General features: G+C 34.0%; 1 protein-coding gene across 1 annotated transcript in view; it reads right to left on the bottom strand.

Annotated features, from left to right (window-relative positions):
• LOC106867371 (cadherin-related tumor suppressor) overlaps nt 1-25,642 on the bottom strand; it is a 90,090-nt gene that overhangs the window by 40,155 nt on the left and 24,293 nt on the right. The window contains exons 3-5 of the mRNA XM_052972925.2: nt 20,246-20,460; nt 18,822-18,873; nt 9,684-12,119 (exon numbers count right to left, since the gene is read on the bottom strand). Of these exons, the coding sequence (XP_052828885.2) occupies nt 9,684-12,119; nt 18,822-18,873; nt 20,246-20,460 (2,703 nt within the window). The remainder of the gene's footprint in view (nt 1-9,683; nt 12,120-18,821; nt 18,874-20,245; nt 20,461-25,642) is intronic.

Here is a 25,642-nt window from a genome sequence, read left to right as displayed (position 1 = left end):
AGCAACTATGTATATATATATGTATATGTGTGTGTGTGTGTGTGTGTGTGCTTTATACACACACATTAAGGAACATCCCAATTACTGCAGGTAGTTTGTTTGTGCCACAAGAACATTGCAGTATTTACCTCTGTTTTTTTTTATCAATTAATCATATAATCAGTTAACTGGTTAGTAAATTATTTAATTAATTGATTGATTGGTTTGTCAAGTTCTTTCCTTATAATCTGTGACTTAATTGATGACAGTGTGTCCCTCTTACTCCTTCTTACACTACCACATACTCCTTGTTCTTTCCTCTTTGCTGCGTGTCTTATAGTAAATTGTGTTTAGCTATTTATATTTAGGTTGTGTGTTTGTAAATGAGTGCACATTAGATGATTTTTAAAGTTTTTTCTAGGTAAGTAACATGGAATATAGCTCTACTTGACATGTATCATTCTTTAGGAGATACAATTTTCAAAGATACTTTTCTTCTCTTTTGGTGATGTAACTAGTTGGTCTATAGATCTTTCTAAGTAGGATGCTCTGTGAAATGGGCAGGAAAACTCAATGATACTATATAAAACTGTTAGCTTGTAATGTGAGGCAGAGCCCATTTACTTAGTGATAGTTATTTAATCTAACTTAACTGAAAAGATTATACAATTATTTTTCCCTTACTGTTCGCCTGCAAGGTATATGTGTCAGAGAAGTCAAGTTAGAAGATAGTCTATAGAAAGAAATTATGGGCTTCGTCTCAATGGAAGCTGATTTGATCAGTAAGATAGACAGGTAGACAGAACACTTGGCATCTATCCTAATCTTCTTTGACAGCTTAATTAACAGTGAATTCTGTGTATAATAGACACTGTCTACATCATAAAATCTATTGGTTTTATTATTATCAATCTAACGTTTTGTTCATTTAACAAGATGTTACTACAGTAGGATAGCATTTCAGGCGATACGGAGTTATTAAATGGTTTAGTCTGAAATTACTAGCATGTGTGTGTGTGTGTGTGTGTGTGTGTGTGTGTGTGTGTGTCTACGTATGTGAATACAGATAGACATACATATACATGCATATTGGATTTTATTCTTTTATTCTGAAGATGTTATTTGTTATCAGGATTTTGATAATTTTCTATGTCTGAAAAATACTGTGGAACACAATGGCAGTAATCACTGCATACAGTGAACATACAACAAAAATGCTACCAGCCAATATCCAGTGGTACTAGAAACTAATTGCTATTTTAACGATAAGAAAACAAACTATTCAGATTCCACATAAATAGAGAGAATAATGGGCCCAAGAGGACTGATTCAATACTATTCTTGTCAGTAAGAGAGAAAAATAACATGAATTGCCAAGATAATCAACATTTGTGGGAAGAGTTTCATTTTCGGGAAATTGATGTAGATGTAATAAAGTTATCAAATGATTTGAAGTTGAAAACATTGCTGTTACTCAAGAGATTTGAAGTCATTTGAAATTACTCAGGTCACCATCAACATCTTCACTTTTCTAGTTATATTCATTGCTTGATTGAGATATTTTACAATTGTTCCTTACTGTCTGCTTCTATAACAGCTAAGATACTATTTTGGAGGTAGTTAGGATCTGATTTCTTATATTTGCAAACAGACACTATTTAAGGACACTCCAACTATTCACACTGATATGAGATGCTGGAAGAAAATGGAAAATAGTTTTGTGATGGTTTTCATATATGTGCATGTGTACTTGTGTTTGTATGTGTGTGTTATTAGTTATCAGTTTAAACTGATGTTGGATGTGTCTGAAAAGGCTGGACAAGAAGTTGAGGGACAGAAAGGATATACACACAATAAGCCTGCCCTCCCTGACAGCATAAAGAAACAGGTTTGGAGGAAGAGAAGAGATAGGAAATGTACTGGTGTAAAAGATCAGAACAATGAATTATTAAAAGTTTGTTGAAAAATATATATGAAGAATTGGTTTGCAGTGAAAAACTGGAATTATTAGGATTGGTCAGAATTGAAAGGGCAAAAATATAGACGGAATAGAGGCAGAAATGTATAATAAGCTATGACAAACACTGACTAAAGATATTAATAAAGGACATTTGCTATTTAGCTCGTACACTCGTTGCAATGGCTGTATGTATTATATGAATATGCACATTGACATACACACACATATGTAAAAACATATCTACATGCATCTCTATAGATTTAGATACATAAATATGTGTGTGTGTGTGTGTGTACAGAAAAATAGGTTAGAGCACTTGTGGGCATGGACTATAGATATGAATTCTTCTGGATAGGGAGAAGTGATGGGGATGGGTGGGATAGGTATACTTATGGCAGAGAAATGGATAAAGTTATTGAGATAATCAGGGTATGTGAGAGGATTATCAAGCTAAGAATCCTTTGTATAATGTAACAATGATATTTATCTCTGCATACGCTCCACATGCTGGACTAGCTGATGAACTGAAGGACTGTTTCTATGAGTCCCTTCAGCAGACTACCTTAACAACAAAGAAAATTTACCTTATCATTGTAGCTTGCAACTACAATAGACATGTTGGGCAACACACTTATGAGTTTTATGGCATGCATAGAGGTTTTTGCTTTGGCATTAGAAATTAGGAGGGAACAAGGCTCCTGGAATTCTGTGATGCAAATGACTTGTTGGACTGCAACACTAACGTCAGAAAACCATCCAGAAAATCAGTCTGGTGGGCACTTAAGCCAGTTTGATTACATCCTCACTGGAAACAGGGATAGACAGATGCTTATAAATGCTAAATCATTTCCCAGTGAGGAATATACAACTCGACTTAAGTTAGTGGTTAGTGACTTCAGACTTAGGGCTAGATGAACACAGAGACACAAACTGGTCTGGAAAAATAAGTTATGGATGCTGAAAGATCCATCAAACAGTCAGAGGTTTAGAGACATTCTGATTAGAACATTTGAGGAGAAAGAGGAAGAGGTTGAGACATGTAATGTAGAGGACAACTGAAAGTTCCTACAAGACAACCTTTTGAAGATTGCAGACAAAATATGTGGTTGAGGCGAAGTCTCTACTAGATGGAAAATGACCAGATGGTGGAACAGTGAAGTAGATAGAACCATAAAAGCAAAGAGACAGACTTGGAAAGATTGGAGAAATGGAGGCAGCAAAGACAACCAAGAGAGAAGCTAGGCAACAGGTCTATCTAGCCAGGGCAGAAGCAGAAAGCTGGAGGTTTTCTAATGTTTTATAGTGTGAAGACTTAAGGTGTTCCAAGTTGCTAGACAATGGGTTAGAGAGAATTGTGATGTTGTGTGAGAGAAGTGTGTACATCTGGATAATGGTTATGCTTGCACTTAGTGATGCAGGCAAGAAAGAAGTGTAGTAGTGCTACTCTGAAAGACTATTAAATGTGGAGAATATATGAAAGAAAGGGAATCTCCTCTATGTGAACCTAACAGAGGGACCAGCTATTTGTGTTGAGAGCTGTATGATAGATAAGTCAATGGAGAGCATGAAGACAGAATATCCTTGGCCCATCGGGAGTCACCGCTGAAATGCTTTAAATATCAGGTGGAGTAGGATACAGTCTAGACACCCATATAGTTAATCAGGTTACTCAGGAAAGTGTCATCTCCAATGACTGGTGTAGCAGTATTATAGTCAGTTGCTACCAGGGCAAGGAAGATGCCTTAGATAGAAATGATTACAGAAACCTCAAGATTTTTGGACCACATCATGAAAGTTATGGAAAGAGTTTTATAGCCCAGTTAATTAGAAGCAAAATCAGATTAGATGAAATGTAATTTGGCTTTGTGCTGGGGAGAAGCACTACTGATGTTACTTTTATGATCAGACAACAGCAGCAGAAGTATCTGGCCAAGAATAAACCATTGTACTTGGCAGATGATGACATAGAGAAAGCCTTTGATAGTGCCCTGTTGTGTGATATGGTGGGTTCTGAGGACGCAAGGAGTAGACAAGTGGCTTGTGAAAGCCATACAAGCCATGTACTGAGGTTCTGTCAGTAAGGTGAGAGTTAACCATGAGTATAATGATGAATTTAGTGTACAGGTAGGCATTCATCAAGGTTCAGTTCTCAGTCCCCTCCTATTCATCATCGTCCTACAGGCCATAACAGAGGAATTCAAAACTGGTTGACCTTGGGAACTGTTATATGCTGATAATCTTTCTCTTATAGCAGATTCTGTTACAGAACTAGAAAAAAGATCTCAGGTGCTGATGCAAAATCTGGAATCAAAAGGCCTTAAGGTTAATCGAGCAAAGACTAATATTCTAGTAAGCAAGAAAATGGACAGCACCATTCCTTCATCAGGTAAATGGCTCTGCTCAATGTGTAGAAAAGGTGTCGGCAGGAATTCCATACAGCATATCCTGTTGAAGCTATGGGCACACAAAATGTGCAATGGAATAATGGGAAGGTTATCAGAGACGGTAATATTTGTATGTGGAAGATACACAGGAACATAAACACTACAGATACTTGGAAAATCCATTTTCTCAACTGTCCCGGAGGCTATTTAGAGGTAGTGGACAAAATACTGCTACTTAGAGGACCTAATTAGCATTGGAGGAGGATTCACAGAAGGTGTAAATGCTAGAATAAGAATAGGGTGGAGAAAATTCTGAGAGATTTTACTTCTTTGGCAACCAAAGGTTTCTCTCTCCAAGTGAAAGGAAGATTGTATGATGCATGTATATGAACAGCAATGCTACATGGTAGTGAGATGTGGGCTGTGAACGCAGAAGACATGTAAAGACTAGAGAGGAATGAAGCTAGTATGTTCCACAGGATGTGGAATGTCAGTGTGCATGTGCAACAGAGTGCTAATGTATAGAAAGAAATGTTGGGTATGAGAGGAATTAGATGCAATGTGCAAGGGAGAAGACTTCACTGGTTTGGTCATGTGATGTGTATAGATGTAGATAGTTGCATACAGAAATGCTAATTACTTAAATTGATGGACCTTTTGGAAGAGGGAAACCCAGAAAGATATGAGACGAATTATTGAAGACTGATCTCATCTAGCATAAAGATACCTCCCTCTTTACTGTAGCCCAACTCAATTAGAAGGAATTTTAGTTTTGTAGCCTCACTAATGCTGGCGATATGTAAAAAAAGCATGCAAATGATGGTATCTGACATGGGATAATTCCTCTCGTGCTAATAATTCCATTTTAGTCTTGGCTGACAAACTATGTAAATAAATGAGGAAAAAAGAAAACCTTTATACATACATGCATATATGTGTGTGTGTGTATATATATAATCATTGTCATTTAATGTTTGCTTTCCATGCTAGCATGGGTTGGGCAGTTTGGCAAAAGCTGTCTAGCTGGAGAGCTGCACCAGGCTCTAATTATCTGTTTGGCAGGAATTCTACAACTGAATGCCCTTCCTAATGCCTGGGTGCTTTTCATATAGCACCAGCACCCATAAGCTTACAAGACAAGAACCTCTTGGTTGAGAAAGGGAGTGGAAAGCATAGCTGTAAAGGACATACTTGTATGAATGGATGGCTATGATTTTACTTAGCTTGATATGATTTCTTACGCACAGCAAATCACAAGAAATTTTGGTTCCTTGTCATCTCCTCAGTGAGGCCCAATGTCTGAAGACCTTTTTTCACCACTTCATCGCATATCTTCCTGAGTCTACCATTTCTACAAGTTCCATTCATAGTTAGAGACTGGCACTTCCTTATGCATGTCTTCCGTAGCCATAGTGCATGTTTCATTGCCATGTAGCATAGCTGTATATACACTGGCATCTTACAGTTTGTCTTTCATTCTGAGGGAGAGGCCCTTTCTTACTAACAAAGGTAGCAGCTCTCTGAACTTTGCCCAGCCATTTCTTTTATATATATATATATATATATATATATATATATACACACACACACACACACACATAGACAGATAGATATTCACACAAACACTCACATATATATATGCACACACACACACACACATAATACATAGACAGAAAGATATTCACACAAACACACACACATATATATATGCACACACACACACACACATATACATACATATATGAAATATGTGTGTGTGTGCATGCATATATATATATATATATATATATATATATATATATATATATATGCACACACACACACACACACACACAGTTACCTAAATAAAACATGCACATTCAATAAATTACATCACACCCCTCTTGTATATTTGTATCCTCTGAATGTCTCATATTAAAAATATTGTCATTTAATCAGTAGATTCTTTTGTATTTATTAATTTTACAAATATTTCCAGTACAGAATCATTTAACACATTTTTCTTATAGAATGTAAATGACAAGAACAGGGGGAATTACTTTTGACTACTAATATAACAGCAGCTAATTTAAAAGCATCATTGTTCAAGTCCTGTTTTAAAAGATAAAACATACTATTTTCAGTATTTTTATAACTCTGAACTTCGTAGAACATTAATTCTTTTTTTTAATTGTGTTTTTCTGCCATCTTTTAATTACTATCAACAATTTAATTTTCTTTAGAGGCAAATTTTTTTATATTTTTGTATTTGAACAACAGTTTAGGAACATTTGCATTTGGATAATCACTCTAAGTTTTTGTCTATCCTATCTAATTTAGGATATTTAAATGGTAATTGGTTTATATTTATTGATAAAGTCAAACCACTCCACAATATAGTTTTATGCAAAAAAAAAATCAAAAGATGATGAAAAATGTTACTTTCACATCAATTTTTTTTTTTCACAATTATCAGATGGTTAACTTCCCATAAATGATTCATCTCTTTTTATTTATTCTTTATCTCATTAAATATTTGTCATGGCATCATTATAATATTTTGTGTTAATTTATTTTATGTATTTCCATTAAATCAGGTTTATTAGATCAAAGCTATTTTTGGTTGAATTAGCTTCCTTAAAATCAAAGTCAGTTGCTGATTTTTATTCTTGTAATACACTAGGGAGAAGCCCAACCCACAGTAGTTCACACCCTACTGTCTCACCACTAACCAAACATTTATCCATCTCCAACTCTGTAGCTTTGTTTATTGTTGTTCTTTTCTTTTCTTACACATTTCCTTCAGTTTCTCCATTCTAGTCTTGATAGAATGGTTTACGAAAACCCTTTCAAATGAATTGGACAAAGTAGGTCTCTTTTAAGCATGAACCATTCAACCATGGAGTAGGAGTGTCACTACCTTTTTGTTTTGCAGATGGGGTAAGAGATAAGGTTGGACAATTGTTATGCTGATGATATATATTGAGGCAAAAAGACACAACTCTCTTCTTATCTTCAGACAATGAGTTCTTCTTTTGCATTAATGGCATGTCAGTTTTGGAGAAATTCTTGATTCTTGAGATTATCTTCCCTTTTCATATGAAGCCAAGCTTAATTGCTATTGGTAATTATAACTCATCTTATAGAGGCAAAAATAATGTTAATAAATCAAGAATTTATGTTTTATGGTATTTAATATACCTGTATTTGTGTAATGTGTACTGCCAGTGACCATAACACAATGGCTAAGGAAGCCCATGTTGGAGCCTCTATGTGGTTTGCTCAACCTACTAGAAATAGCAGTCAAATCTCTCATCACTTCCTCTTATTAAGTAAGGAAAGGATATCTTACACAGTGTAGTTCTGCATAACCTGCTGAAATGCTTTTAATCCCAGGGACTAGACTACAACCACTGGCACAATGGTTAAGAAAGATTCTATATCATTCATATAACCATATCAGCTTTGCTCTTCATCACAAGTACTGGATTTGATTCTTACATCTTAGAAGACATTACCAGATATCCAAGAGTTAGGAGTCATTATTTTAAGTTGAGACATTAATGAACAGACTATTTCAGAACTCACTACCATCTCTTAAAGGTCTTTATCTTTTAATTGTCCCTGGATCCATAAAATGATACACTACAGTATATAGTAACTCTACGTCTTCTTTACAAAGTTATTCTTTCAGTTAAAATGAGCTTACAAACTCTAAATGGATTAAGTTATAAAATTGAAATATTCACTTTATTAGATTATTATTATTATTGTTCAGTAGTTTTATTTTTATAACGTGCTTTCACTTCACTACCGAGCGCAGCTCTGTGCGCCTTGGGTATGTGCTGTGGTTTGCTGTGGTGCTCTTATGGTTACTGTATTGAAAGTGTTTTGCGTAGAATGTGTGCAGTACCCAGTAGTGCAATTTTCTGTATGTTATATATATTTGTAAGTCCTGGTATTTTTGTTATGTATTTGTCTGAATATTTTTTTATTATACCTAAGGCACCTACTATGATAGGAATTGTTTCTGTTTTTAGATTCCACATTCGAGTTATCCCTATTTCCAGGTCTTTGTATTTTGTTATTATTATTATTATTATTATTATTATTATTATTATTATTATTATTATTAGTGAGCTGGCAGAATTGTTAGCATGTTATACAAAATGCATGACAGCATTTCTTCTAGCTCTTTACATTCTGAGTTCAATTACCATTAAGGTAGACTTTACCTTTCATCCTTTTGAGGTCAATCAAATAAGTACCTGTCAAGTACTGTGATTGATGTAATCAACTTGTCACCCTCTTCTAAAATTGCAGGCCTTGTGCTAAAATTTGAAACCATCATCATGATTATTGTTATTACTTGTTACTGCTCTTTTTGTACTTCCTGTTTTGTATGATGTATGGCTGGGTCCCAACTGTGTACCTGAGGTGTTGTGGGAAAGATGTCACCTCATTGACAACACCCACAATAACATGTGAGTTGTTTCAGAGCTGGATCTTCATGCCTTTGTACTTGGTCAGCTTCTTTGTGACTATCATGGAGGTGTTCTTTTTGGAAGGTATTGCAATGTTCATAGATATACACCTCTTTACACCTCATGTCAATATTTTTCTTGATAATGATGTCAGTCTTTTTAGCCTTTATCTCTGCCAGTGTGGATGGGAATATGGTAAACAATGGTGGCATCATTGTCATCCCTCTCACTTCTTACTACAAATCTCCTCTTACAGATGTAATAATCCATTCTTCTGCTATTACCGTCTCCGATGAAGGGATACATTGGATTTTCCCTGAAACAGCTGTAGGACTTTATCCATAAAATATAATTCTAACTTTGCCATTGGTCTCTTTATCCTTTTCTTTCTTATATATATATATATATATATATATATATATATATAGTTCAGATTTACAGAAAATAAAACACTAAGACAGGTGAAGGAACAACAAGCAGGTGTATTAGTTTAACACTCAAGAAGAATGGAAAAATCATTGAGGTTTCAAGCCTACACTCTTCAACAAAAAGGATTGAGAGAAAAAAAAGGGAGAGAGAATGAAAAAAAAGAAAAGAATGGAAAGAGAAAAAATATGTGTAGGGATTAATGGTTCAACATGATGAATATATATATATATATGTATATATATATATATATATATATATTTCTTCCTTATAATTGTTGAAATTGCAATGTTTCTAGCAATGAATACATGTCATCGAGGTTTATTGAAAACTTCTATTATTTTGTAACTCTGGAAAATCCTGTTCACCAATAGTAATATAGAATTAATAAATATAAATTAGTAATTTGTCAAAAGAGAAATCTATGAAATACAAACCAAATATTATGTAGTAGAAAGAAAATAAACTTACCGTTATAGATTTTGGAAGCGTCCGGACTAGAGTAGCTGTTTTCCAGTCTTTGCTCGAGTTTTCCTCAGGGTAAAACTGGCTTGAAGATATAATTGATGGACTATTATTGCTGAGCATCTCTTCTGGGTTTTTTGTCACAACTATAGGATTGTTTGTTTGATATATTAACTGTTTCATTTCTGCTCTTGAATGGTATTGAGAATTTTCACGAACCCTTGCAGAATTATTTCGAGTATTGGTGCCTCTAATAAAGCACAGTGTCACAGAAACCACAATAGCCACAGATATTATTACAGCTGCTACTACTATGATAATTACCCAAGTTAAATTGAGATTGTTACCAGACTGTAAGTGGACAGCTGTGAACATTGGTGACGTCTTATTACTAACAGTCAGTGTCAAAGAGACAGTTGTTGTTGCTGATAGAATTGGAGTACCACTGTCTTTCACAACAAACTCAAGCTCATAGGATCCGGCATCATTTTGGTAAACTGTGCGAGAGTAGGATAACACACCAGTGAACGAATCTAGTTTAAACAGCTGTCTCTCATTACCTGAAATGATTTCATACCTGAGAAAAGCATTATTTCCATTGTCTCTGTCTGAAGCTCTCAAAACTGTGATGTCGTTCTTACTTTGCGGGTGATAGTGGACATCAAGTGTAAAAGGGTCAACACTAGGAAATGTAAAATATGGAGCATTATCATTTCTATCCAATACTTCCACTTCAACATTCACTGTGTTATTCAGAGATGGTGTTCCATTGTCTTTCACAAAAACCTCAAACTCATAGAAATCTCTGTGTTCTCTGTCTAAAGACTGGTTTGTTGAAATAAAGCCATAGTTAGAAATTTGAAAGGGAATTGGATTCCTTTTCTTGTGCAATAGGGAATATGTTAGCTTACCAGCCAGTCCCAGGTCAGGATCAGTGGCATTGATAAAGCCAATAGGAAAATGTGGTTTTTCATTTTCATAAGTTAAAAATTTAAACATGTCTTTGTTAAATTGTGGTTGTACATCATTGGCATCAGTGACCTGGAGTGAAAACATTTCTTCTGTTTTAAGAGATGGGAAACCTTCATCTTGACAAGTAATCAAAACATTATAATAATCTTGTGTCTCTCTGTCAACAGAACTTTTCATAACTATTTTGAATTCTTTTGACCCCATGGACACCAGCTGTAATATATCATGATGGAGGCTACAGCTGACTTGTCCATTATACCCAACATCATTATCAGTGACCATCACATAAGCAATGAAACTACCAACTTTGGTATCTTCCGAAATGGTAGCTGTGTTGTGATTGAGGGCAGAAACATAATCAATATCAATAGATGGAGGATTGTTGTGTTGGTTGATAACATTCACCAGAACTGTTGCTATAGAACTGAGAGGAGGGCTGCCTCCATCCCTAGCTTCTATGTAGAGTTGGTATGTCAATTTAGTATCTAGACTAGAACTCTCTGTTGAAAAAATTTTGCCAGTAGAGTGATCTACTTGAAACTGTCTTTTAACAATGTCTGAAGTCATCGGGCTAAAGTAGTAAGAAACTTTCTTATTGTCTCCTGTATCAGAATCTGTCGATGAAAGTGTGAGGATTGGAATATTCTTATTATGTGTGTTTTTGATGGATACATTATAAATATTTCTAGAAAATACAGGTCGATTGTCATTCTCATCTCTAATTATTACTCTAACTTTTAAAACACTCTCTTTAGGTGGAGATCCCTCATCTTTAGCCACAACATTTATGTTATAGATTTCCTTCATTTCTCTATCTAGCCTCTCTTCTAAAACAATTTCTAACATTGAGATTCCATCAGCTCTTCTAGTTACTAATAATGAAAATGGTTCACTTTCAGATTTTGCTAAAAAGTATTTTATCATGTGATTATGAAATCCAACATCTTTGTCAATTGCATTAGGAATGGACTTTTTCATTCCCTTCCCATCACCTTCATCAAATTGTAATGAAATCTCTTTGGTGGGAAATGCTGGTTGATTATCATTAATGTCTTCTATTATTACTTTCACTTTTAATATCTTCATAAATGTCTTTCCTTTCCTCACTGCTACTTTAACTATTCTGGAACATTCCTTGTTGTACGTACACAGAGACTCAGCATCCAGTGTTTGAGTAGTGTATAGTTTTCCTGAGTTGGTGACATTAAATAAGTGAGAACCACTCTCGACTGTCCTTTGTAGTTGTGTAAATGTAATGAGAGTGTGTTGTTGATGTGTGAGAGGGTGTGATAAGTTAGAGTCAACAGCAATGTCTCCTATATAGGTGTGAGGACTGTCTTCTTCGTTGACGTGGTAGGTGATGTCCATGCATAAGCAGAATTGAAGCAATAATATAGATAAGTATTCTACAAACATATTTCCATGTACAGTTGCTTCATATGAGAGAGCTGTTAAAACTGTCAGATCATTCTGAAAAACATGTAAGTGAATAAGAAAATAAATTTAATTACATTCTAAAATAAATTCTTGACTTCATTTCTATAAAAAAGAAAATGCAAAGGAAAAGGAAGAAAGCTACTGAAAATAAGTCTAAATATGTTTCCATTTCCTTTCATCTGCTATTGATTTTTGGAAAACAGACTTTTTTGCTTATTTGTGAGATTTCCCTCCAGCATATTGATATTTTAAACTCATAAAACTTGACTTTTAGCTGAAAAAATGTTGTTTCACTGGAAATAATTGGCTATGGTGCATTCTGTGTCATGTTCATGATTGCTATGGTATAATTACTTCAATATGCTCAACTTGACATCATGATCAGAAGTAAAGTTAGCTCCCCTGTACTCCAGTCAGTAAAGATTTTCAAATCTTATTTATTCAATGAAATATTATTTCATTAAAAAAGTTACTTCATTATATCAATCGGTAACCATTTCTTTATACTAAATTATAATAGTTTATGTTTATAATAAACCTGAAGTAAAATTTTACTCCCTCAGTTGAATTTACATTAGTGGAAATTAATTCTATTGACATTTTACAATAAACTAAATTATTATAAGATATTTAGATATTTCATTATTATTATTATTATTATTATTATGCTTATTAAAAATAAAAAAAACTTAATCAGAAGGAAGGACAATGCCAATGATCTTTTTGCTTAACCTCAGTGACTTGTGGGAGGAATGGACTTCAGGCAAGACATCTGACATAATATAAGGTTTGCAACAAAATGGGCTCCTCTAAAGGGACAAAGGGCCAGGTGATACTGTTAAATAGAGCCACAATTAGGACATTGGAAATAGCTGAAGCAGTTGTATGTTGGACTAATCAAATCCTACTGAAGTGAACCAGGCTTTCATTCTTTCTGCATTAATTAGAATAAACATTAACAATATAATTGGTTTCTCCATTTGTCTACCTTACTTTCTGCATAGAGAAATATTAATGAATGATTTAGTTTAAAAATATGTTAGAAAAAATATGTAGGAATTTAAAAAGAAAGCCTGTTTGCAATAAAATAACGAGTTAGTTGTAGAAGAATGATGAATGACAGAGTCAGTAATTAATCTGCTAAGATTAACTTCAAATTTCATCCTTTTGGGGGTCAATAAAATAATAAGTACTGGTGAAGTACCAGGCCTTGAATAGATTGACTAAACTTTTTGTACACTAATCTGGGGGGAATTATTTAATGAAACCAGGTAAGAAACCTGAAACTATATCTTGAAACATAATAACATTAATTTATTAAAGTGTGTGTGTGTGTGTGTGTGTGTGTGTGTGCACATGCATGTGTCTATGTGTGTGTGAGGGAGAGAGAGAGAAAGAGAGGGTGAGGGAGGGAGGGAGGGAGAGAGAGCATGTATTCATTCCATGATGTATTTATCTTTGAAGTCAGACCCATATCTTACATTTTCTCAGATAAAGCTATAAAAATGGAAAATTACAGGCAAAACATTTCAGTCGATTTGTCATCTTAAGAATATATGTTAATGGCAACAACAAAAACACCCCCAACAAAACCGTTTTCACTACTTTTAATAAATAACTGCATCTCAATCCTTGCCTAAAGTTCAGCAAGTATGGTGCCATGGTAACTGCTCACAGCAAATTGGTTTTATAGTAGATAAACACTAACAAGAATATGCTAGAAGGTGGGGGGGGGGGGAAATAGCAAGTATGATAAGCAAATGATGTATTTCTTGAGAAGTTAGCAAGTGAATATAAAATAGTAGTTAATTTATGCTTTAAATTAATCTAAACTGAATGGGTGTAGATTCTGTGAGATTATTAAAAACCATCCCACTGATACACGTTCCATGGCTTCTTGTATAACATTGAGCTTAATTACAATTATTAGTGACAGAGACAGTATTAAAACCAAAATGTACTCTTTGTATCCAACTTAATGTGGATGCATTGTTAGAATGCCAAGTACTGTGTTACTTACCTTGAGAGGACATTTCATATGGACCTCTCACAAGGATACATGGTACATAAAATCTTTTGGTATTAATACTGCCTCTGTTGCTAATAACCATTTTTTAATAAGCCTATTGGATATTTGTGACATCAGTGTTTGAACAGTCATTGAAATTCAACATATTGCTGGTAGCAAGGTTTGACTGGTATGCAGCTACTGGATGTCTGCTACTGAAGAGATGGAGCATGTCAAAATCACGTGATCTGGCAGTTCTGGCACCTATAGCAGACAATTCTCATCTGGTAGTGATATATGTGTGGTTTATGCTCCATGCATCCATATGAGAGATCCTCTTAAGGTAAATAATGTAGTACTTGGCACTTAAAGCTAAGTGGAGGCTTTAGTTTGAAATAATGCTACAGCACTTAGACAATTGCTTTGGGTAGGTATAGATGAAGGGGACAATTACTTACAGCAATAATTTTATTTATATTAATGATGGGAAAAGTAAATGAGGTTGTTATAGATCATGAGATAACATTATTGTGTTTAGTCTAAAGTTTTGCAATATTTTGGTAACTTCTTGGTTACATCTCTTGGTTGGTGAAACATGATGAGCAGAGAAAGTGAGCCGTGGATTTGAAGAAGTAATAATCTGAGGGAAGTATTTTTCTGCAATGCTAACATGCATAGACAGTGGTTAAGCAAGGACCAGCTTCCGGAATCTGTCACCAAACATGGGTATTTCAAACACAAGATGATGCTCTGTCTCTGGCAGAATTATGACAGAATGATTCATTATGAGTCTTTTTTCTGCATGGTTGAATCATTCAATGACAATTTATACTCCAAACAGCTGGAGTGGATGTATGCCATTGAGCAGCACAAATACTTAGCATTGATTAACAGAGAGTGAGTTCTTCTGCAGCAAGACCTCATGCTGCTTGGATGATCCAGAATGAACTCCAGTCGCTGGAGGGAATTGAACTGATGCAAAATCCAGCATATAGTCACTCAGATTATCACTTGTTCAGATCCATGGCAATGCTTCACCGACCAAGAGGAAGCTGAAGCTTTAGTGAACAAGTTTTTTGCCTTGAACAACAAGAACTGGTTTCAGTGTGGTATCAAAGTGCTGGCAAAAAAGTGGCTTCAGACAATAAAACTCGATGTCCTCTACTTTGAATGCTAAGCTGCTTTTGCTGCAATTTGACTGATAAAGCAAATATGTTACCAAAATATTACAAAACTTTTGACTCAACGCAATAATTCTTAGTATTAACATTAATTCAAAGGTGATGAGCTGGCAGAATCATTAGCACACCAGTGAAAATGCTTAGCAACTTTTCATCCATCTTCAAATTCTTCTGAAGTCGACTTTGCCCTTCATCCTTTCAGGGTTGATAAATCAAGTACCAGTTAATCACGGGGGTCAATGTAATCAAGTACCCTCTCTCCAAAAACGGCTGGCCTTTTGCCAACGTTTGAAATCACTATTAACTTAAACTCCTTAACATATAAGATCACTCTTTATTTTTTTTTTAAATTATTTTATAGCACACTGGTGAACAATAATGTTATTCATCACTACTTTCCAAAGAGCTCATCATTGGTTTACTGCATTTCTGATTGCAAGAGTAGTGAGTGAGTGCTTGTAACTCAATGCAAAACAAATGTCACAAGGGATAGGATTCAATGAGCACTGGCCATTTGATTTTCCATAGATATTTCATCCTTCATCTATATATATATATATATATATATATATATATATATATATATATATATATATGCATGCATACCTACCTGAATACATACATTCATACACACTGCATACATACTTACATGCATGGATGGTTTTCTATTAGTTTCAGTGATGAAGATTCAAATGTTTAATCCATTGCATCAGTAGCTCATTGAATTAATGTCTAACTGGTGGAGCATTTCACAAATCAGACACATGTACCGTTAATGTAATTCTCAGGCAGAATCAGCATAACACAATGTGTGTGACAAAATTGAAATTTTTCATTTACAGCTACAAAGCCATCAAAGGAGCTTCTACACACTTTCTCTCTCTACCCACCACTTCCATTACAATTTGAAGCTATAGAAAATGGCACTTGCCCAAGATGTCACACAGTAGGATTGAACCAAGGATCCCATGGTTACAAAGTGAATTCCTTAATCATTTAGTCATACTCCACATGCATTACATGTATGTATTCATGCATTTGTGCAGACAAATGCATGCAGACACATGTACAAACATACTCACACACACATACATGCAATGGATCTCCACACAGTTTCATATACTAATTTTATTGACCAGGCATTGATCAACCTGAGGTTAATGTAAAAAACAACATTTGTCCAAGGTCCAAATAGTAGAACCAAACCTTAAGCTACATGGTTGCCAGGTAAACTTCTTAACCACACAATCATTCTTGGTGTTACTAAAAGTTAACAAAGCTTCCCGGAATGTTACCAGTGACAAAATAATGTCTTATCTAGGGAACAGTTATACTTCATCTATTTAATGCATGTAAACTGGAAGTAAAAAGTATCCTTCAAAAAGGCCATCGGTGACGAGGAAGCATTTACAAACTATAAAATATATTGCCAATGGAAATGATAATTATGACTGTAATTTGGAAAGATTCATTACTTTGCAACAAGTTTGGCACTTCACCATTTTGTAAAGTTTGGATTTTATTGGTGGTGATGACCTGGCTTCACAGTGGACAGAGGATAATACAATGATTGGACACAAAACTGACCATTAACTTGATGCTCTTCACTCCTGAGATTATATCTACTCATAGAATTATAGAATAGAATTAAGACTAACAAATAAAATGTGACAAGTCCAGCTATGAAATATTTCTCACATCTCACAATAAAAATCATACTGTATAAGGAATAGTAACATCCCATAGAATATATCTGATATCTCACTTATTTCACTGATATGTAAATTACAGCACAATTGCAATATCTAAAAAGAGAGAGGAGAAGAGTTCTGTATAAATCTATGCATGTCTTCTCAGCATGAAGTTACAGGTATTAAATTGCTACTTGTTGGTCTGATATATCACTAACTCTACTGATAATATCACGTTGCACCATGGGAATTACATAAAAACATCATCATCATCATCATCATTGCTATAAACAACAAGATGAGGCAATATAAGGAGCTTGCCAGGCTTTCAAATCAATAACTGTGAGCTTAGCTCAACTTTTACTGTGGTATTAGAGTTAAAGAGCTTTAGAACCCCTACTTCATCCACTTCCTAGTTTTTGCTTATTATCTGCTATGTACATTCTCCTTAACACTAACTTAAATAGATTCTCATATTTACCACTATAAATGGTATAATCTGGAGAAAGAGACTGTTAACCAAAAAGTCATTTGCAACTATTTCACTACATAAACAATTCTTTAAGTCATCTTAGGTCAGCAAATAACCTCAATATTACAAAGTAAAACTCAGCAAGATATTGGCACAGCCAATCAAAATACTTCATTTCAAGCAAACACAATTAAAATTGCCACTTAAAATAGCTTATTATATCTAAATAATGACTAAACTGTATAGTTTTATAACTCTTGAATTTAAATAACTTTGTGAAATAGTGAGATATCAACTTACTCCAGTTGCATTTTAACAAAAAAAAGTAAAACATTCTCATTATGAAAAGTGATCCAAATGATGAAACTACTTAGCATGCAGCTCTCAAACTTTCAATACCCAATAACAACTTCTTTAATTAGACTATATTGTTAATTTGTAAGTAATAGATCAATTGGTTGTTAGCGATAACTCTTTCATTTACTGATATCTTTTCAACAAACTAGTTTTAGAAAATTCATTTTGATTTTCACTTTCCAAATACATTTGTGATTTGCAGTTGATAAATATAAAAACATTACATAAGTTGTATTTGATAACTAGTAAAATAAAATGCAAACACAAGTGCTGGAATATATTAGCATTGATTTACTTTGAAATGTGTGGTCTAGAAGTGTATTATATTTAAAATGAAAAGAAAATTTCAAAAAGTGTTATATCTATAGCAGTAAAGAATGAAAAAACAGTGTCATATATTTCAACAATATATTGATTATATTTTGTTGTCAATATGCTGCCGTTTTAGGATAACATCTTCATGTCTTCAAAATGTTTATTTAGTATATGAAGAAATTTTCTCCTGGGAATATTTTGATGAAAGATATTTCCTCTAAGAATTGATGTGGTTCTAATGGCTGTTCAACCTCCAGCAGAGTTGTGATCATCAACTACTATGAGAAACAGTTTTGTGTAGTTTCTCACTTGTATAAGGCTTGAGGCTAAGCATTAGAAGGAGACATTACAGCTGATCAATAAACCTTCCAAGCAAGAAATTGAAGAAAAACAAAACAAAACAACAACAACAACAAACATCTTATACAGTCAAGATATTTCTCTCCTTATTTATATTATGAATTGTATATAAGGCTAAAATACACAGCTTAAAATATATTTTAAAAAATAAATAAAAATAGGTAGTTAGAGAGAATTTAGTTTTCATCTCTTGAAATAAACAGGTAAATAAATAACTATTTATTTTGCTATTTGGTGATATTTTAAAGAAAAAAAGTATTTAAATTTGTTTTGTTTTGTTTTGTTTTGATACAATTTAAATATATTTATCCAATAAAGTAAATGAAAACAATAAAGTAAAGATATACTTACTTTTACAGCATAAAATCCTTTGTTGTATAAACTGTGACTTGGTCCCAATGTTCTGTTTGTTAATGGTTGTCTGTGTCACTGCTGCTATGGTGTGACAATGGCTTCATGTTGATAGATTGATGTGGTGAGTAAGTCAGTATAAGCCAGCAGTTCCTCTCTGTGTTCTCTGTGAAATGTTTAGTGAGTGTGTGGTGATAGAGATGGGTGATGCTTAAACCAGCATCTGATAAACTAGTTGATATGTTCCCCTCACAGAAAGAGAGAGAAAGAGAGAATGAGTGAGAGAGAATGAGTGAGAGAGTAAGAGTGAGAGAGAACACAGAATTATCAGTTCCACTAACAGTTAGCCATAAGAAATTTATCCAATACCAACATGTCTAAAAATACAAAAACAACAAACTAAAGTAGAAATATCTATTGTTCTCTAGATTTATTTCTATTTTTCTTTTTCTTTTGTTTTATATACAAAATTAAACTTTTTCTACATGATAGTTGATCACATGACCAATTTTATTGAGTAATTGAAATCGTCACATAAATAGCAAATGAATTTTTTTTATTTACTCAACATTTACAATAAACTATCATCTCCCTTAACTATGTATAATGTTATTTTATACATGATTTTATTTTCAATTGCAGTTTTATAAAAACAAATTCTAATATATTTAAAGGACCAAAGAGCAGTGTTTTTAAAAATAATAATTTAGTGATAATGTTTGCATTTCTATATCTTTGAGGGAAACAAAATATCAAATATCAAACCTTGACTGAAAAAAAATAACCAGTTGGTAAGTTTAGAGTGAATAGACAAACATGAATGAGGAGAAAATAAAGACTGTTTAAACTTTATGATTAATAATATGACTAGGTATCCAAATAAAAAGCATTTATAAGTTTTATTTTGTATTGTAATCATTTGTAATATAGCAGCAGCAGTTTAATAGGGAAAATTAGTATTATCAGAAATATCACACTTTTGGTTCTATATGCATATATTTAATTTATACTTTTCAAATGTGTAAGAACTATGCATTTAAAAAAAATAATACTACATGAATGAAAACATTTTTAATGAAACTTTAAGTAATGAAAAATCTGGTCTCTTTTTCTTTCCTCTTAAGGTATACAGAGTATATTCTATTTCTAAATAACTTTGATGATTGAGATTGTAAGATATGATAGAAATTGCCTTGGGTCAGTTAATGATATCTTCAGGTGTCAGGGACAGCTGTCTTTCTAGGGGTTTAAGAAATCTATCTTGGTAATGTTGTCTCTCGTAGCTGGTTGATATAGCAGGACAGGCACTATAGAGATCTGGAAAATATACAAGTAAGATGATTCAAGATGCTGTAGATGGTAAATAGAAACAAGAGGAGAAAAAAACCAAAATTAAAACCCAGTTTTCTTTCTATACAAAATACAGGCAATGCAAGGTAAGAATATCAACTACAACAACAGGAACAGAGACAAGTAGAATTACACTACCTGACATTGCTGGTATTTCTTCATAATATCCAATATCTCTATCTATCCAACTTCGGCCAGTGTCCTTGTAGGTTACTAGAGTGTCGCTCTTGTAATTTTCTAGTTCCCGGAGTTCACCATAAGATGTTACTTCAACCGGTTCACTGTACTTCTGTGGTTAAACACAACAATCTTTAGAAAACTTGAAAGTAATTTTGTGCAGAGATTATGTAAATATTGCTGACTGAAAATGCAATCTGGCTTGTGTTTCATTCAGATAGCTTTCATCATGGCTGAGAATTTGTACTGAACCACTACTAAGAAAGAGTTATTAAAGACATGGGCCATTATTGTAGGATAGAGACCAAAATGGTGGACTACTGCTGGAGGAGAGACAAAGTGGACCACCTTTGGCAGAGAGAGAAGTTAAAGTGGTGAAGAAATATGGGCCGGATCATTCTTGAGAGGGAGAAAGGTTAAAGTGGTGGGCTGCTGGAGGAGAGGGAGTAAAGTGATGGACTAATGCTGAAAGAGAGAAATAAAGGTAGACTATCACTGGTGGAGCACTGGTAGGGGAGAGATGTTAAGGTGATGGATTTTGCTAAGGGAACAAGTAGAGGACTATTGAAAGAATGAGCAAGAGAGAGGGAGAGAGAGAGAGAGAGAGATTAAGGTAGTGGACTGGTTCTGGGAATAAATGAATGTGATGGATTACAACTAAAGGAGAAAGGTTATGATAATGGACCATTACTGAAGGAGAGTGTTTAATGTGATAGATAAATACTGGGCAGAGAGAAGTTGGTGGATCACTACTGTGAGGAGGAAGACATCAATGTTGGACTTCTATTGGGGAGGGAAATTAAAGGGATGGCCAAATGTTTTCGGATAGAAAATAAGGTTGTGGACCCTTACTGAAAGAGAGGGTAACATAGTGAACTATTGTTGGAAGGTAGAGTTTAAGATGGTGGACTCATGCTGGAGGAAAGAGCTTAATACAGTGGAGTACTAATGGCAAGGAGATGTTATGGTGGTAGACTCTTACTAGAGGAGCAAATGGTTAAGCTGGTGGAGCACTGCTGGGGAGAGAGATAATATTAGCCAATTTAAGAAAACAAAGTAGAAATCATACCTATTTTAACACACAGAATACCTACACACACACACACACACACACACACGCACACACACACACACACACACACACACACACACACACACACACACATATAAACACATACATACAGTATGTATGTGTAAACTGTTCAGCTATATGTATTTACACATAATTGGTTTATAGTGTTATCCCTCTCTGGTGTATCTAGAAATGTATTTAAAGTTAGTAGTGAATGTCTGAAGAAAAAAAAGAAAGAATGAGGGTAAGTGTGAATACAATTTTAGATTCATCTGAGCAAAATTCTCAGTGATTTATGCAGCATTGCTTTTCAATATAAGAACTGCATCTCTGTATGTATCCAAACAATGATTACAAGAAGCAAACCATAGAAAACATTATTGTCAGAATGTTAATAGTTAGGTGTCATGGCATAGCTAGAACAAACCGAGTGATTTGATAAGCATCTATCTACCTTATGACAAGAGTAAAATCACACTGACTTCTAATTTTAGTTATACATCAGGTGTATACTTTATTCTCTGCAGGTGATCACAGCCTATTGTAGTTGAAAAGAAACTGTCTTTGATCCTGTCTGCCATTGCATGAAAGCCATTAACGATCTAATAGTGTTTCTTAAGAAAAACAAACAGACTCCATATATGGAAATGAGATTCTTCTCCACTCTTTTTTATGATGATAATGATACTGAAAACAAAATTCTTTGACCAATCAAGAATGTTAAATAATAGCAAGCCATGTTGAATACTAAATAATATCAAGATATATTAGGACTACTACAAAGACAGTATAATTAATCAAAGATAGAATGTTTTGCAGAGAATAATGTTAAAAGATTCAATCCATTTTGCATATTTAATCTTATTTTGCAGGAAAAAAATGAATACTTAATACACAACTGATTTCATAACCAAGTCATTTAGAGCCATTGTTTAATACTGATGCTCTGTATATAATGTTTCTAGGTTTTGAGTTTAATAAATGATTTTATACTAATTTTCAGATGATTTTTCTTTTTCTTTCCACATTTAGAATTTTGAATTTTCGAAATTTTATTTTAGCTGATATTTTATAAACCATCACAAAATTATTCTTCAAATACTGACAACATTGTTATTAGACTTTACTAACTGGTAGAAATCATTAAACTGCAAGGCCATATGCTTTCTGTTAATTAGTTGTAACCCTCTGTTTTCTGAGTTCAAATCCTACTGAGGTCAACTTTGCCTTTTATCTTTCCAGGTTTGATAAAATAAAATACCAGGGAAGTATTGGGGTTTAGTTTAATCAACAAAAGCCTCCTATAAAATGTGTTGTTTTAGGCCTGTACAACAAATCAATATATTTGGTTTATTAAAACGGAAACTTGAAAGGTTTGGAAGACTATCAATGAATGAAAGTTTTATCTAAAAGTCAAGAGAAAAGTTAGATGTTAGAATTATTAATTTAAAAAGGAAAAGTAATCTGATGAAAGAGGTGAACAGGGTGGGGGTTGTTAAAGACAATATGTCAAGAAATCAAGATATTATTGGGAAAAAATCTCTGCTGGCATGGATGTTAATGACGAAAAAGTAAGATGTCATAAGGAGTAAGAAGATTACCCAAAAGGAGTTTCATAACAATGGAAGTAACAACAACATCTGGTTGTGAGACAGTTGTTAAACAAAAACTACAACACAACCTCAATTATTTGGTAACCCAAAAGACATGAATACTGGATTAAATAAAATTAGAATTAATAGCTCATTAAAATTTTATTGAAATAACTAGTCTAGCAGCACTAGAGTTCAAGTAATGGACAGGCATGAGGAGATCTTTAATTCTAAAAGTGTGAAATCACAAATGCCATATTTCTTACATAAACAGCCATAAGAAATGTATTTAGTAAAAAATCATCATAACCAAGAAAAGTTATTTTATGGGGTTGAATGTTGTATAGCTTGATTTGAATGGGTTGCAGTTGTTGTTTAACCCAAGGTAAGGCTTGATTGAGCAGTCCTATGATCAAAGCCGAGACCATCTCATTTTTTTTTTTCAGACACAGAGTCCATGTCTACCTTATCATGTCATCATCCTCATCATCATTGTTGTTTAATGTCCGCTTTCCATGCTGGCATGGGTTGGATGGTTTGACTAAGGACTGGCAAGCCAGAAGGCTACACCAGGCTCCAATCAGATCTGGCAAAGTTTCTACAGCTAGATGTTGTTCCTAACGCCAACCACTCTGAGAGTCTAGTGGGTGCTTTTTATGTGCCACCAGCATGAGGGCCAGTCAGATGGTACTGGCATGTATCCAATTTTAAAGGGATATAGAGAGTAATTCGAAGATATGACTGCTATTTCTAGTAGGTTATATAACAATCTAAAGGTTTGAGAGGTGTTCATAGGATTAGTGTTTAAAACTGAAATCAAAATAAGACAATCCAATGAAAGCAAATAATTTCAGATAGCACTTCTTGTTTATTATCAAATGATTTATGGAATTCACTGTTTGGGTATCTTTAGGAACTTCAGCAGACATAAACCATGCTTATCAATGCAGAATTAATATGAAATCAGCAAGTTATGTTTGAGACCTGTGAAAGTCAGCTGAGATCAAGGAAAATGCACCTGACCCCGAAATGAAGTGGTTGTTCTTATTGTTGCTTAGCCTCAGGTCAATTTCTTATCAAGCAGAACTATGATCAACGGCATTCCAGCCATGGCATTTCTTTTTGGTCAAAGGTGGTGTCTGTCACTATATTATCTAAGGTATCCTTTTCAAACTCAGTAGAAGAGATTTAGCTGTTATTTCTTGCAGGTGAAATAGTCATAAAGAAACATACTTTTACCAGTGATGTGTTGATTTATTGACATATTACCTTTAACACCTTCCAAACTGTTTACTTAACACTCCTCTTTAAATTCTCCTCTTAATTAGTAAATTGGACTTGTAAAGGTTATTGTTAATGGTAGAGTCTAAAAGCACCAAGAAGGAAGTCTTGATCAGAAAAAGTTGGTAAGACTAGTGTGACAAGTAAGCAGACAACAGTTATAAGAGAGATTAACAGAGAATAAACATTATAAGAATAAAAAGACTGAGTATTCCTCTGATGCAGTAAATTGTCTCGTATAGATTATTGAGACAGTAACTGAGTGAGAACTAGCACCTCTATAACAACCAGTGAGTGTATGTATGTCAGCACAGAGATTGAGAGAGACAGAGAGAGAGAGATTCTCACACACACACACACACACACACACACACACACACACACACACACAAAGAAAGCAGTAAAATGGTTTCCAGGGTAGAAAACTTTAGAAATTGTTAATATATGATTCAGAGTCTGCTATTGTTTATGAAATAATCTTTAATTTACTGCAGTTGGAAGAGAATAAAAATGTTAAGTAAATCTGTAGTTTCCTTCAGTCTATTGTTGTCAGGAAGTTTACAGCTATTTAAAATGTTTATATTTTCTTTCCAATAATTGAAAATATTGAATTTTCTGCATTACAAGAGAAGACAGTTGTTTCATAAACCAATTGTAGAGAGAAAGGAAAAGAGTCTGAGAGTAGTGGGGGTGAGGTGAAGAAAGGCAAAAAGACAGTTAGAGAGAGGGGTAGATAAAGAAAGGAAGAGTAACAGGGAGAGGTGGGAGGAAGAAAGAAAAACAGAAAAAAAGTAAGTACTGTTTTGTAGGTGGAGGAGAGGGGTGACAGTGAAAGGAGTATTTACCATCCCAGAGATATGTTGAGATGTCAGTGGAACATTAGATTTGAAATGAAAGCAACTTCAAGTAAATAGTAAATTCTGTGCTCTACGATGTGTCAAATGACATTGAAGTGGGCTGAGGAAGCCGACCAAGCTTTCATGTCAATAATTCAATACTTAGATCTCTGACTTAAGATTGGCATACATAGTTTAGCTGTGGGATTTCCTCCCAGTTTTGCTAGAGAACTTACTGATATTCCTCAGCTTGATGTAAATTAGTGATGTGGAAGCATTAGGAAAATATTTCATTGAGTCAATATCGCTAGCTAGTTGTTGGCAGCTAACACATTCTTGAGATACTATGGCTTCTTCAGGTGCAGGGATAAAATTAATAATAAAACATATAGGTGTACACATTATTAATTGCATATACAGTTATTAGTTGAAGTGTGTTGTCATATACTAATTGCCAGTGAGTTGCAATATAAAAGGTTATTTCTTGCTTCAAGAGCAAAATGAAATAGTTTC

This window comes from Octopus bimaculoides, chromosome 14, assembly GCF_046866305.1.
Source record: "Octopus bimaculoides isolate indiv1 chromosome 14, ASM4686630v1, whole genome shotgun sequence".
In the NCBI taxonomy this organism is placed as follows: Eukaryota; Metazoa; Mollusca; class Cephalopoda; order Octopoda; family Octopodidae; genus Octopus; species Octopus bimaculoides.
This window is presented reverse-complemented; position numbering and strand designations above follow the sequence as displayed.